Source organism: Cyclopterus lumpus, chromosome 8 (genome assembly GCF_009769545.1).
Source record: "Cyclopterus lumpus isolate fCycLum1 chromosome 8, fCycLum1.pri, whole genome shotgun sequence".
Lineage (NCBI taxonomy): Eukaryota > Metazoa > Chordata > Actinopteri > Perciformes > Cyclopteridae > Cyclopterus > Cyclopterus lumpus.
Genome location: NC_046973.1, coordinates 6754713 through 6769675, shown reverse-complemented (window position 1 = coordinate 6769675; position 14963 = coordinate 6754713). Strand labels below are relative to the sequence as shown.

At 44.5% G+C, this 14963-nt stretch overlaps 1 protein-coding gene across 2 annotated transcripts; it reads right to left on the bottom strand.

The window, feature by feature from the left end:
• Window positions 1-1340: 1340 nt before the first annotated feature.
• Window positions 1341-11790, bottom strand: zgc:112183 (uncharacterized protein LOC550410 homolog). 2 transcript variants are annotated; one of them, XM_034539449.1, is made up of 9 exons: window positions 11147-11778; window positions 10179-10289; window positions 8197-8238; window positions 6476-6542; window positions 6251-6303; window positions 5731-5796; window positions 4940-4996; window positions 4784-4860; window positions 1341-3257 (listed from the first exon to the last, which is right to left on the bottom strand). In XM_034539449.1, the coding sequence occupies exons 1-9, from the start codon at window positions 11255-11257 to the stop codon at window positions 3152-3154; spliced, it is 690 nt and encodes a 229-aa protein (XP_034395340.1). In that variant the 5' UTR covers window positions 11258-11778; the 3' UTR covers window positions 1341-3151. The 2 variants fall into 2 exon arrangements, with proteins under 2 accessions (XP_034395340.1, XP_034395341.1); XM_034539450.1 differs by lacking the exon at window positions 10179-10289 and having other exon boundaries at window positions 11147-11790.
• Between the last annotated feature and the right edge of the window lie 3173 nt (window positions 11791-14963).

The following is a 14963-nucleotide window of genomic DNA, read 5'->3' as shown; positions in this document are numbered from 1 at the left end:
AGTAATATTGTTTTAAGTATACAGCTGTAATTATGAAAGGGAGTGAGCCGTGATAAGTAATATGTAAGCCTGATTGATATTAGGCTTTCTGATCTACCCGTCTACAGATTAGATACCATTTAAATTATGTTTTGAAGTAAACCCAGAGCCCTCTGGACCTTTAGAGATATGACTGACACACTTGTAAAAATAGCGCCCGGCAGGAAGCTCCTGAATTAAAAACCTCAGGGAGGATTTGACTTTTCAGATGAGAATGCTTACAGACCTAGACAGCATCTCTCAGCACTCTCCAACCTGGGAATTTAAAGCTACCGCAGCAACAGCACTGAAAACTGCGGCATGTTTAAGGGCAGCCGTTAGTTTAGCTGATGGGAAGTCGTCCAGATAAAGAGGGTTTTTTCTTCACAGTATGGATAGGAAAGATGTGAGTATATGTGAGTGGGAGAGCTGCATTCATGTGCACGCGAGTAGTTAATTAGGAATTTGCTACATATGCCGTCCACTAACTTCACCTGACGGATTCTAAAATACAGAATCCACATGTCCTGAGGTCCAATTGGTAAAAACATTGTTTTTAAAGTGCAACATACAGACAATAAACAGTGTAGCTGCTGCCACACAGTGGCTCATTAACATCAGCACATCCTGTGACACCCCTGCCCTCCAAAAGCCCCCCACACACACACACACACACACACACACACACACACACACACACACACACACACACACACACACACACACACACACACACACACACACACACACACACACACACACACACACACACACACACACACACACACACACACACACACACACACACACACACACACACACACACACACACACACACACACACACACACACACACACACACACACACACACACACACACGATGGACTTCAATAAAACAACACCACATACATTACAAAATATACTTTTTTTATATATGTAATATGATAACAAAGCACTTTTTCATGGCACTTTGTGATCACCGTGACGCCTCAGAAGAGGGACAAATGGGACATCGAGCAAACATTCATAATGAGCATTGAGTTACACGACACGGCGCATCAACAAATAAAGCTTCGGAACAGTCTAAACAACAACATCCATCGTTAAAGGCTGTTTGATAATGCTGTGAGCATCGGTGTGTGTGTGTGTGTGTGTAAACGGTAAAAGGGAAATGGCATGCTAAGGAACCTCAAACCAAAGATGTGAAGATAATTATCTCTTTGTGAGAAGCCAGCAGTGGGATGATCCTCCAGCACATTTACATGTCGAGTACTTTGAATGAGGTCTCACTGGCCCTGAATTGAACGAACAGACAGACACACAGTGGGCGAGCGCCCTCAAAAAGTTGTCTTTATTCTATCTAACAGCAGTACAGATGTGAACAGACGGGATCATTTAGCTACAATCTGACCGTGAGACTGAAGTCCACTTCTCAAACACGGTGAGTTAGCGAAGAATAATGATGAAGACTGTAAGGCCGAAAGGGATTCAGGTCACAGTCTGGCACAACAGGGATGGAAACAAACTAAGAGCTGCACACCAACAGTTCTATTGATTGATTATATAAAACTGCGGGATGGAAAAGGTGACAGTTCTGAGAATAACTACGGACTTGGCCTTCAGTGTTTCGCTGCTGCCGCTGGATTGAACAAAGGTCAAAGGTGAGCTCACTTTGGACACAACCAGGTTACTGACGCTCTGTTGAACCACAACCAAAAACAGTTTCATTACAAACATGAAGTCAAGCGGAACTACACACTAACACATTTGTCATGTGCTGTTCACATAATCACAAAGACTCTCGTTGGCATAACATGTCACAGCCCTGCCTCCTAAAATCTACCCCCCACTCCCCCAAACATTGAAACGTTGGGAAATATGTTTTCCAGGGAAATCTATTTTGTCGCAAATGGTCGCAAATTACGTTTACTTTTGTCGTATTTTGGTTCAATGTCACAGTCATTTTGAGCCAACCATGATGTATGTTAACAAACCCAATCAAAGTAGTTTTGATGCGTTTTTTTGTGTATTTGAAAGTTTAATTCTATTGGAACATATTTTTGTTGGGGGCCATGTTGGATGTTAATACGCGTAATTTTTCTGATTTCTGACGCCGTCCCAACCGTCACGAAATAGACCGCAACGCGTCATAAAGTGAAGACCACTGAAAACAATCACAATATGCAACCAATGGCTGAAGAGCTAACTAAATGCAAGTAGCTGATAATTTCAGCCCGTGAAAGGTTTACTTGAGCAGCCGGTGTCTACCGGGAGTGCGGTCGATAACTAAGAGGATGACGCAATGGGACAAGTTTGCTGTTATCGAGCTAATGTTAGCGATGTGAGCTGATGTTAGTGACGTGTTAGCAAGCTAATGTTAGCGACGTGTTAGCAAGTTACTGTAATTAGCTAAGGCACGAGCAAACATAATACTGCATGACTCTCTGAGGCAAGTTGAATACTGTCAAAATACTTACGGTTAACTCATACAAATATAGTTAGCCTAACACGTATTTATTACAAATGTTGGCCCCTACAAGACCTGCTGGCACGAACCAGATCAGTTTCAGTGGCGGTAAGCACAACAGATGGGCCCGCCGAAAACTGTGCTGTTATTTGTCATATTTAGATACTTTCAATAAGAATTTGAGGGTGTAGTTTTAACCTTTAGGGCAATGCGTCTGACCCTGCAGACACCTCCTTCCCCCAAATAATACACTTGGATTAACACAAATCACAAGGGCACCATGTTTTTCATTCAAAACCAATAATTTTATTCTGCAACCATGCAGAATAAAATGATGAGCACGTTTTCGGTTTGTCCCTGCAAATGGATATTGCATTTCAGATTTGCAACTCCTGACTTGTAGTTTGATAACACTGTCACCACAAAGACCACAGACATTTCTACGCATGACATTTAATTTCACATTTCAGATAAGGGATGGCGCCCAATCCAGATTCACTTTCCATTCATCTAAAAGCTCAGCGGTGAAGACGAGCTCGTCTGCTCCTCAGATTTGGTGCTGGGATTAGCTTTTCATAAGAGAGCAGACTCTCTTTTTTTTTACCTCCCTCGCTCTCTTTCTCTCTCTCTGTGTGTCTCTCTCACTGCCTGGTGATCAGGATCAGCTACATGTTGCCACAGCAGCCAGACTTGTGCTTCTTAGACTCAATGTAGTCGTGTATCTGGAACTTGGGCTCATTCTGCTGCTCTGTCGCTCTGTGCCTCAGCTCCCTGACGGAGAGAGAGAGAGAGACACAGGAAGTTGGATACAGAGGGGGTGGATGTGTGGGATGGAGCACACACAGGTTGAGCAAATCAAGAAAATGAGAAAGGAAGAGGAAACAAAAGAGCAAGCAAGTGAGGGAGATAAACATCTATCTGTATTGAGTTTTAATCCAAATGCCTTCGGCATGAATCATTTAACTTTCACTTAAAATAGACATGAAGAAATCACCCACAGTACTTTCTTCCACAGCCCTGAGAACATGCTGCTCAATCTGTCAGTGTTGTACTAAATAACTATCCTTGTCATATTTCTGCCTTTCAATCATAAAGGACACAAGGCAGTTATTCAAAAGCCCAAATTACACAGTTCACGTCTGAGATCCACAGGGAACAATCCCATTATAACCACTCAACAAGAACAAATAGACATTAGATTTATTTTTTAAAGGAATCAGAGGGAATCTTGTGAGCATTAAAGCTGAGTCAAAGAAAATACTCAGAGGAGAAGATCAGAGTGAACTCAAAGTCTGCAGAAAGATGTCGGTTGTACGCGTGAAGCGGATTAAAATACAAACCTCAGGGTTTACTACTCAAGAAGCATGACTCAAGCTAAACTGGGAATTAATTTCATTTTGTTTGGGCTTTTTTTTCCCAACAAGAAGAGAAATGTGCTGTTTTTGTTGCTGTTTTTCTCACTTCAGAGGACTATTTAAAAGAAGACAAAGCCTTTGAAGCATTACATATTTGTTTTGGAGATGACTCTGGAAATGAGAAAAGTGCAAATAACTCCTCTGCATTATCCCCAAGTGTGTTTTTATCTCTCTCTCTCTCTCAATTTTCTCTATTCAATCATTTTCTCATTTATGTGGTCGGGCGTAGAAAAGTCAGCTTGACTGCTGTTTCTTTCAGTGAGCCCAACTATATCTAGCTGGTACCGCTCCACCTCCTGCACCAGCTCCGGCTCTTTCCCCGCTAGTGAGGTGACGTTCCACGTCCCTAGAGCTAGTCTATGCCGCCAGCGATCGGCCCGCCCAGGTCTCCCGCCTGGCCCGCCGCCCGGTCTACATAGCACCCGACCCCGATAATTCTCCCTGCGGGTGGTGGGTCCACAGGGTGACTGCTGCTCCATGATGTTTTTTTCGGGCTGAGTGTTTTTGTCTTATAACTTTAGTTACAGTTTATCAAAGTTAATCATAACATTTTGGTCACCTAAAAATGTCTTATTCAGTATTTGGTTGTACTGAGCTCCATCCTCTTATGTCACTTCTAGTTAGCAAAAAACAAGATGGCGACGGCAAAAAATGGGAGTCCACAAAGCAATGGGGGCCGTCACAGTGACTACTCCACTTCTGATATACAGTTTTTGGTGGAGGGTATGCGGTTGTTGCAATCTGCAGTCTCACCACTAGAATCAAAATAAAGAGCCTAAAGAAGTCAGCTGATGATTCTCTGAGCTACACCTTTCACATTACACATTGTAATTTCAGCCACTACTGGTGTAAGATACTGATCCGTGCAGTTCTGAGACTTACTTTGCTATAGCGAGAAAGGCCAGCTCCACATTGACTCCTGTCTTCGCACTGGTCTCCATAAATGGCACACCATATTCCTGCAATGGAAAAACATTAGAGGAGCCAGTGGAGTGTCTGTTGTTGGGAACGTGACTGCATGGCGCCGTCACACATTACCTTCGCCAGCTTCTCTCCATCCTCCGTCTTCACCACCCTCTCTGCAGTCATGTCTGCCTGTAAGATAGCAGCAGGGGGAGAAAAACAAATCATCGGAGTGGAGGTGAAGGGTCAGAGATCCCCCATGCCATTAGCTTGAGTAATGCACCGTACATCCTCTTATCTGCCGCTAACTGCAGAGCCAGAGCTCCTTCAGACTGATGGGATGTCAGAAACTCAACTTCCAGCAGAAGAGCAGCGCTCCCACAGACTGGTGCCGGCAGTCCTGCTGCTCTCACAGCAAATGAGATCTGAGCGGCTGCCGTGTGACATCTCCGACCCTGGAGTAAAGTGAGTCCTCTCTGAGCCGCCAGAGGGAGCTTGGAAATATATCAGCAGCGACTGCCGACTCATCACCAGTAGCATTGTGGAGGAAATGGCTCCTTTAGGGAGGCTTGGAGCAAGTGGTAAGTCATTTTGTCTGGCAGGTTGTGATTGTTGTCCTTCCCAGTCACAATGATCAAATAACTTTGGGTGACGGGTGAGAATCGAGTGTGTTGAACTTTTCACGCAGGGAAATTCAAAACATAAAATCATTGAAGACACACAGACACAGTTCAGACTGCGTTTCACTTAGTAAATATTAAGTGAGAGTTCGTATTTGCACATGTTGCTGCTCAGGGGAGATGTTTCCTGGCATCCTCGCGTCTGTCAGAGTGCGATAAGAGTGTTAAAATTGTGGTAAAAGACCAATTATCCTCCTGATTTTCTTCTTTTTTTTATGCAACGCAAAAATAAGAAGCTTTGCTCACCTTGTTGCCGAGCAACATGATGACCACATCCGTCTGGGCATACTCGTGTATTTCAGTCAGCCAAGCCTTTGAAAGTATAACAGACCGACAGATACAGGAGAAGAAAGAGGGATTGATGTATAAACAAAACAAATACCACCACTTTAAGTCCGCATTTTCACTCCTCCTGAGCTGTGTATCATTAACATCCTCCAATCAATCCTGGTGAGCCTGAGCCACTCTTATCCTTGAACACTTTTATTGCTTTTCATTACTGAAACTGGGGACTGTCTAGCGAAGCGAACGATAGCATCATGTAATTTCCAAAGAGGGCTGTGAGAAAAGGCTGGAGGTCCTCACAGTATTTTGCATGTAAACAGACAGTGACGTGTGTTCAGCTTGAGGGAGTGAAAATGAAGAGAGAGAGATAGGGAGAGAGAGAAAGAGAGAAGGAGAGAGAGAGAGAAAGAAAGAGAGAAGGAGAGAGAGAGAGAGAGAGAGAGAGAGAGAGAGAAAGAGAGAAGTAATTTGATAGTCTTACCCTGGTATTGTCAAAAGACATCTTGCTGGTGATATCATAAAGCAGGAGTAATGCTGGAAAAGGAAACAGAACACCTTTATTTTTATGCAACGCACACATCAACACCTACTCACACTTTCTATGCACACTAATAATAAAAAAAAAGTGCACATGGGTTTCACCCTTACTCACACATGAACACACACACAGCGCACGAGGAAGTGCAATATAAAAAGAAAAGGTTACCCTGGGCATCTCTGTAGTAGGCGTGTGTTACACTGCGGAATCTCTCTTGGCCGGCTGTATCCCAGATCTGTAACAAAGCACATAATTACACAACAGCTAACGTGGGAAAAGTGAACATCCTGAACTTGCAGCACATCCTCCACAGCCAACGACAACCAAACAGACCCGTTGTACCGACCCACAAGGTCAAAATCCACTCACTATATATTTAGTTTTGGGTAGTTGAGCCCAGAAGCAGATTTTTCTTCTTTTTTTTTTACATAGTTTTAAAAAACTATCATTTCAAATGAAACGGCTCAAAACCAAACAGTTGAAGAAAGGAGTTCATTCAGCGAGTTCAAAGCTGGTTGGATAAGTTAGCTACAGCCAGCCGCTAAAGCTACATTTTGTCTTGTAGCCCCTAGTTGTTTACTGTTAATTAAATACGAACTAACATCTTAATTTATCTTGGTAAATATGAACAGGTACATAAATAATACATGAATAAGATAGCGAGTATAGCTGGTCGTAGAGAATAAACACGGCTATAGACGTGCTAAAAGGTAGCCTAACATTTAGCTTTAGTTGCCTCGAGGAGGCCTCCTTCCTTTGTAAAGTACACGGCAATGAAAACGGAAGAGCAGGCTACATTTTACATTTCATACAGTGGAAATGCCAAAGATCATATTGAGGCAGTCTGATAGCATCAAACAATAGCACGCTGAGAAATACCTTGTGTTTAGCTTTAAAAGGTGTCTGACAATCAGTTCTTATAGTACACTTAATCTAATCCATGTGTTTTGTGTCTAATAGTATTACTAAACTGTTTTCAAATAAATGTATATGTTTTTGTGGATTTTTGGAGACACAGTTTTTTGTCTCCTGTCCGCGGTGTTGAAAGGTACGATCGGTAGAATATGTGTACTAAAATTAAATAATCCGTCCCCCATTCTGATGAAAATGTCTGTTGCGTGCGGGTTTGATTAAGGGTCACCCTAACTAACTGCCAATGCAGCTTTTGACTCACGTCAAGTTCACTATTTGGTGTGGTTATATGCTTTAGATCCCATATTTAAATATATTTAACTAATTTAATAGATTGTATCAAGGTAATGGAAAGCTGATAAAAACACATTTTTATTGCCGTTACTAAGTTGTCTGAAGGCAGAGGGCAGTCCTCAGGTCCTTTCTAATAATTGGTTTTAAAAGACATAAGACGACGACATTACATCAATCAATCTGCTCTATTGTTCATCCAGTCAGCCTGAAAACGTTACACAGTTTTCTCTCACTTCAGCTTCATTTCTATCATATAGACTTAAACACATTGTGGTAATCCATTTTGGAAATCATAACAGGATTTCATCATGTTCAAGGACCCTGAGAGAAAAGAAAATCTAATGATTTACTCGAGATGGCAGAATAATCTAATTTTGGCGTATCAGTGTTGAATGAGCAGGTTGTGATGATAGACGTTTGTGCCTCGGAGTAACAGCCTGCTGCTGGCACACTGCCGCTCATCAGCCTTCTACATTATCACAGACCTGGATTGGTAGCGCAAACAATGTCAAGGGAGTGTAAAGCATGTTCAGGTCAACTATTATTTTACTGTTCAGATTATGTTCTATTGCTACAACATCTACCAGATGAGTCTTCATATGGGTCAATAGCTGCTGGGCGGATGAGACGATTTGTGGGCTAAAATGTGGACACAGGTCTGGAGAAAAGGGGCATGCTCTCACCTGGAGTTTGACTTTCAGGTTGTCGATATCCACCACTTTATTCTGCAGAGACGAGAAGAGCTGTGAGAGACTGACAGCCCCGCCATATGCTTTACAGACTGCAGTGACGTGAACACGGCACAGAAATGAATGCCCAACATCTCAGCAGACAAAAAAAAAAAAAAAAAAAAAAAAAAAGCACTCAGCATGTGGTAAAAGAAACAAGACAACTAAGAGTGGCTTTGAATGCTGGCAGAGAAAGTAATGTCCAACACCCACACAACAACAAGGTCCTGGGATTAGACTTAATTACACAACAGTGAGGAAGACGACTGGCAGCATAACAACTGACTCGCCCGTTAATTTCCTGTGGGGGGGTGGGAGGGACTGGGGGGGGACCTGATTTCCTGATAAGAAAAGATTTACTTAAAATAGTTTAGGCACCCCGCTAATAAGGGTTAAGATAACATGCAATATTTTATCATCCGTGCTCCAACATGCAATTACAAAACACAGGTTTCACCATGCTCGGTTTCATGGGGGGGAGAGAGAATTTGAGTTTTTTATGCTACCATGACCTGCTACAGCAACAGGTCACAACCGCATCTCAACCTCGCACAGCAAAACAAACAAAAAAGAGAGAGCGAGGGAGGAAGTGAGACTAGAAAATGTTCTGCAGCACTTCCTCAATCACTTCATCACTGCGTGTCGGTGACAGGTCATCACAAATAGCTCCCGCCTTTCACACAAACATTCAGCCGTGAACTGCAGACGGAGCGACGCGGTGACAAAAGGAAACCTCTGCTTGCTGCTTGTGCGAAGCGAGAGTTGCCACCTGCTGAATCCTCTGCCTTGGCAGAATGGACATGGTTCAACCCCTGCATTAGTTGCCATGGGTTTCCATTTTTCCCTCTCAATTATGACGTGAGAGCCTGCATGCTGAGTAACTGCTACAAGGAAGCATGCCGAAAATAGCCCGGCCATGTTACAAGCTGCCACAACAGCCTGCCTTCCCATCCATGCACAGAGGACAACCTCAGCATATTGACTCAACGGCTCCTCTCAGACGACTCTGTTCCTAAGCAGCTTTTCACAGAGACAAGACACAAAAATGCTCATTGCCTCCATAAAGAGATGATCTTCTGAATGAATAGTGGCACACTGAGTCCACCGTGTCTTTTTTGTTGTTTTGAACAGTGTAAACCAGCGATTCCCTTTGTAAAGCTTTTCATGAATGGGTAGCGGCCGCAGTACTTGTTGCTTTGGAGTAGTGGCGAGATGTAATGTTGGTGCTTCTGAATAGACAACATCCATATAGCTCCAGGCTGACATCCATTACGCTCCATAATATCTTCCCCACAATCAAAAAAGACAGAACATCACTCTGTCTAATACCGCACACTTTCCTCCTCAAACCACTATACTTGACTTTCCATTAGTGTGAGTGTTTTGCCTTGATTGAAGGGGAACTGAGGGGTCGAGCTCCAGCTTATTTGCATGTTCATCCCTGCAGAGTGAGATGTACTGTAGACATCTGCTATAAAATTCTGCAAACCATCAATGCTTATGCTTGTGTGAGTGTGTGTGTGAGAGTGTGTGTGTGTGTGTGTGTGTGTGTGTGTGCGGGTGTGTGTGTGCATATGTGACTGGGTAGCAGCTCGTCTGTCAGCAGTGCGACTCCTCCAGGACCGAGTCAAGCTGCAGCCAATCTTTTTCAGGAGTCAGAGACGTGAGCAGGCATCTGCCAAGACACTTACGCAGCCGTCCACAGCGCCTCGCAGCACAAGTGGTCTCTGAACTTCACTGATTGGCGAGAGGATTTGTACATTTGGTGCTACCGCGCCGCAGAATGACAAAGTGTTCCGCGAGGAAATAAGGTGATAATTGGGCCACAGTGACTCCAACAAGTGGACCCTTGTTGTTGCCTTAAAAGAAAACAAACCATAAAAGCAGAAATGATACACATGTTAATGAGCCATTCTGTTCAACAGCATCTCTCTCACCCTAAAGTCTATTCCAACGGTGGCTATAAAGTTGCCTCCCAGAAATGCCCCATCTTTAAAACGCACCAAGACGCACGTCTTCCCCACGGACGAGTCTCCCAGCAGCATCACCTGGAGCAAACCCCCCCCACCAGAGAAGAGGGACAAAGGTTACAGCTGGCCAAAACAACAACAAGTGGGACAGCATATGCATGATGCTATGATAAACAATTACAACCCCCCCTGAAGAGGAAATTAAAGCTGAGGAAATGTATTTGCAACTGAGCAAGAAAAAATGTCTCAAAACATGGGATCAGATGATGATGTTGTGCAATGTCTTGTTTTTCCATATTATTTTCATATTATCTGGGAAATGGAGAACTAGTGTTGTGATTCACCGTGTGTCTGAGCTGCCAATAACATGCAAACGCTCTGGAGAGAGGACTCAAGATGCTGGAGCCAACTCTCTAATTTCATCGTGCATCCAAAACTAATCAATATAATTACAAACAACAGGATGTGTGATTAGACAATCCATCCAGCACAGCGAGGCAACGCCGTATTGACACACAATGTTCATAACAGCACCATTAAACTTGAATGTAGAACTTTTCCTTTTGTCCGCGGGTCTCTATTAAAAACAGTTAATTACTAGTTAATTATTAGTAAGTTGCCTCCTCTTTTATACATATGTTATGTGAGGGAGCAACAAGTTCACCCTTAGCCAATGTTTGCCTTTCAGTAAAGGCGGAGAAAGCCACCTCGACTTGTTAGTAATCCGACCATCAGGTCGATGACTTGGTGTCAGTGAACGAGGCCCGTTTAAGAGCAGAATGCATAAACACCGTTTTTAAAGGTTTCCCTCGTTATGCATAACGCGCACATGCTGCTGCTGCACACCCAGTTGTTTCCGTGTCAACCCCACGGTGCATTTAGACACCTGTTAGCACCACAACGAACAAACAAACAAACAAGACGGGAATACACACCTTGAACGCAATGTCGTAATACTCGTTAACAGAAGCGCATCTCTCCAACACGTATTTGGACGTGCCGTTTTTTGCCTGCTTGTCCGTCAACGACGTCTTTCTCGCGGACATCGCAACGTCGGGAAAGAGTTGCGCGGGCGGAGGAAGCCGAACCCTCAGTTGTCTCCGAGATGTGTCCACGAAAAGACGCGCACGGTGTCTGCGAGCTGTCCCCGCCGCTCAGTGCCGGTGTCCGCCAGCCTCCAGCCCCTCTGCGAGCATTACTGCGCGTGGCCACGGAGTGATCAACCAGGCGCTTCCCCGAGGAGGACCAGAAGAAGAAGAAGACAAATCACACCTTGCTATCGCGCGGTGAGAAGACGGAAGCGACGCTTGAGTCAAAACTTGACAAACATGCCGCGCGCGTCTGCGGCCAGCAGTCAGGAAGGCGGCGGCGACAAACAGGCGGAAACGTGTCCTGTGAGTCCTGGCGTGGGCAGATGGTTAACTGGGCGCGCGAGGAAGTCGGCAGCTACCGGCGCGGTGGTTTTCTTACGAGTGAAAACATCCGTCTGTCTTACGCGCTGGTAATTGTCCCCAATAACAGCTGCGGGGGTCCAGCGTGCTGACGGCTGACTCATCCGCCTCATGCAGGTGGTGCTCGATCCGTGAGAGGGTCAGAGACCCGGGGTGGAGGACAGAGGCTGATCTGGGACCTGGTGGTGTAAATACCCCCAGATGTATAATCTACTACAGATACAGATAAACTGTTCTTGGTGCGTAAAATGGCGCACACGCCTTGAACCATTTATGCATTTATCAACCATTTCCTGTAATAATATATGTTTTTTTCTTCTTCATAATTGTCTTCTCGCCTCACAGCAGTCAAACAATCGGTGTCTTCTCGTCAATCACACGCATGACTCCATTAAATTATCATTGTCATGTCAAAAATGTTTTTTTGTCCTGCAGTGTTTGTCTCCACCCAGTGTTCAAGCTGAGGCCCGCTCCTCTGGGTGGAGACACGACCCTACGATGACCGGCCAGAGATCCTTTATGTTACATAACTGATCTATCGTCCAGACGCATGAAGGAGTCTCTCTCTCTCTCTCTCTCTCTCTCTCTCTCTCTCTCTCTCTCTCTCTCTCTCTCTCTCTCTCTCTCTCTCTCTCTCTCTCTCTCTCTCTCTCTCTCTCTCTCTCTCTCTCTCTCTCTCTCTCTCTCTCTCTCTCTCTCTCTCTCTCTCTCTCTCTCTCCTCCCCCCTCACACATGAAGATGACACGTTCATTCTGGAGATGAAGTTGATTGATTGATTTATGAATAGTGTTCTTGAATGTGCCTGTTCCACTTGCACTCACTGCTTTATCATTGATGGTGTTATTAAGGAATCTGTGTATCTGAGAAAGCTGTAACTGGAGGTTAAAGGTTATAATAAGAATGTATATTTCCATAAAATAAAAAGATGTTCTGTGCATTTAAGGCACTTTATTTTGACCACCTGCATAAAGCCCTTTCTAAATAAACTGAATTTTTTTTCTTCTTATACCTTAAATCCAGACCCATGCAACTGCAGCAGGGTGACTTATTTTGTTTTCCCGGAGGCCTTTTTGAAGCTTGAATCACACACAAACCATAATCTCATGCTAATGCAAAATGGCAAAGCCAATTTTATACGTTTAGACTTCTGACTTCATCTCCGTGCCGCTCTAAAGGCAATGACACAAAGCCAAATATATCACAGCTGAAGAATCATACATTAAATGAGGCAAACATATTTCATATTCCCCCCTCCCTTCCCCCCATCCCCCCTCACATGTCACAAAGCATAAAATCACATGAAACAGCAGCAAACAACCTGCCGCCATGACTTCCATTAGCAGTGCTGTGTCTTCACACTGACTTACTCATAGCAGTGGCATCATTAACCACAATAACACACACACACACACACACAGACGCATACACACACACACACACACACACACACACACACACACACACAGTGTTAGTGGTCGTAATGAATGCAGTGAGAAGATGCATCGTCCCACACTGGAGGACACCACCGATTCATGCTGCACTTCACTGGCAAAAGAAAAAACGGAGAAGATTAGCTTCACTGTCACGTCACCGGCTTGAGTACAAACGCAGCGACATGTGCACTGTGAATCCAATGCCGGCGGTGGCGGTGAAGGACCCCGGGAGGAACTTGCCCTGGTCGAACTGAACCAGCAGAGAGGTCTTGCCCACTCCGCTGTCTCCCACGAGGATCGTCTGTGGGGAGAGAGAGATGCGACATTATGTTTCCTCTGCTTCCTCCTCGCTTATCGCCTCAGGCCAGAATGCTGTGTGTGTGTGTGTGTGTGTGTGTGTGTGTGTGTAGGCGCAAACAGTGTAGGTTACTGTACATGTTCATGTGTCGCTCTGTGTCCTGTAATGCATTGGGACGGCTAGATGCCTTCAAGAGGGAAGGGCAATGTGTAGTGGTTTACTGTGTGTGTGTGTGTGCGTGTGAAACTGTGTCACTGTATCAGAGAAAGCTGCTCACATCTCAGGCTGATGTTCTTCCTTTGTTTCTGCATCCACAAGGGAAACACTAACCACATTAATCTATATATATCAAGTACTACCCTACGTTGGGAACCAATGGACTAAACCGAGACCAGACCAGTGCGAGTCCCACGCTTCAGATCAAACGTGGAACATGCAAACCACATTCAAATGAACCTGAAATGTCCACATTGAAAACACCCACAGAAAACAAATGAAGATTCCTCTCCATCTCCTCTTTTATTGACATACATACTCTGTATTTATAAGTGCACATGAGATAGTATCGCACAGGTGAATTGTATGTCTCTGGATTTTCCAATCACAGTAACGTTGTTGACAAATTAATTAGAAAATAGAGTGTTATCCCCTCAGTTGAGATCTGGAAATAAAAGCCTCTTTATCTGAGACGGAGACCTTTAAGAAGTGTCTTTGAGCCTGAGACCGATCTGGAGTAGCACAACAACAAAGTAGCCCCGCCTCCACCCACACAGGAGTCGAACGCAGTGTACACGTTGATGCATCACTACTGTACCTAATAATATGACCTTCTTTACTTAAGGTTACTGTAATGATGCAGGATGTGTAACTATTTCTGTGTACTTCTATCTACTCAAGTAAAAAAAGGACTTGTTTCCGCGCCACACAACTCAAACCTTACTTGTATAAAACAGTGCCGGTGTTATAACATCAGGTCTCATGGTCGAGGGTCCTGAGCCTCCCCAGCAGGGGTCTTGCTGGTCTGGCACCGCAGCACTGAGCGTAGGCATCAATCGGCCTTGTCGCCATGGTTATCGTCTCATTTGGGGCAGCTGTGGGGCAGCTGTGGGCCATCGCGGCCTTGAGGTCTTCAGATGCAGATGCTCGCCTCTTTTGTTGACATTTATCACCCCCCTCCTCCTCCTCTTCCTCCTCATCTTACTCCTCCAGCCTGCTGCCTCTTATCTGCAGTTTCAAAGAGCCCACATGCTGCTCAGCATTACTGCATGCAGCGCTCTGCAGCACGCAAAACGGTCCCTTTAAATTATTGACGTGCACAAGTTCTGCACGTTTGACTCTGCTCTCCGCGGTAGGAACACGACATCGTGACAGTTTGAGCAGAAGTACAGGAGGAACATCAGAGACTATCCGGTGCTTTGAATTGGATGCTTGCAGAGCCCTCGTGGAAGATGTGGCCGAGGGAAATGCTGAGTGAAGCAACTGTTTTAATGCTGAAAATACAGATACAAGCTAAAAGAAAATCCAGCAAATAGAAGATGAGCTTTTTAAACGGGATATTACATTACATTA

Excerpts from the sequence above, each read along its gene's own strand:
- zgc:112183 (XM_034539449.1), bottom strand. The coding sequence starts at position 11,257 with ATGTCCGCGAGAAAGACGTCGTTGACGGACAAGCAGGCAAAAAACGGC. Across the intron at positions 4,997-5,730 it reads TCATGTTGCTCGGCAACAAG|GCAGACATGACTGCAGAGAG; the intron begins GTGAGCAAAGCT and ends GCTATCTTACAG. Across the intron at positions 3,258-4,783 it reads GCCTTTCTCGCTATAGCAAA|GGAGCTGAGGCACAGAGCGA; the intron begins GTAAGTCTCAGA and ends TCTCTCCGTCAG.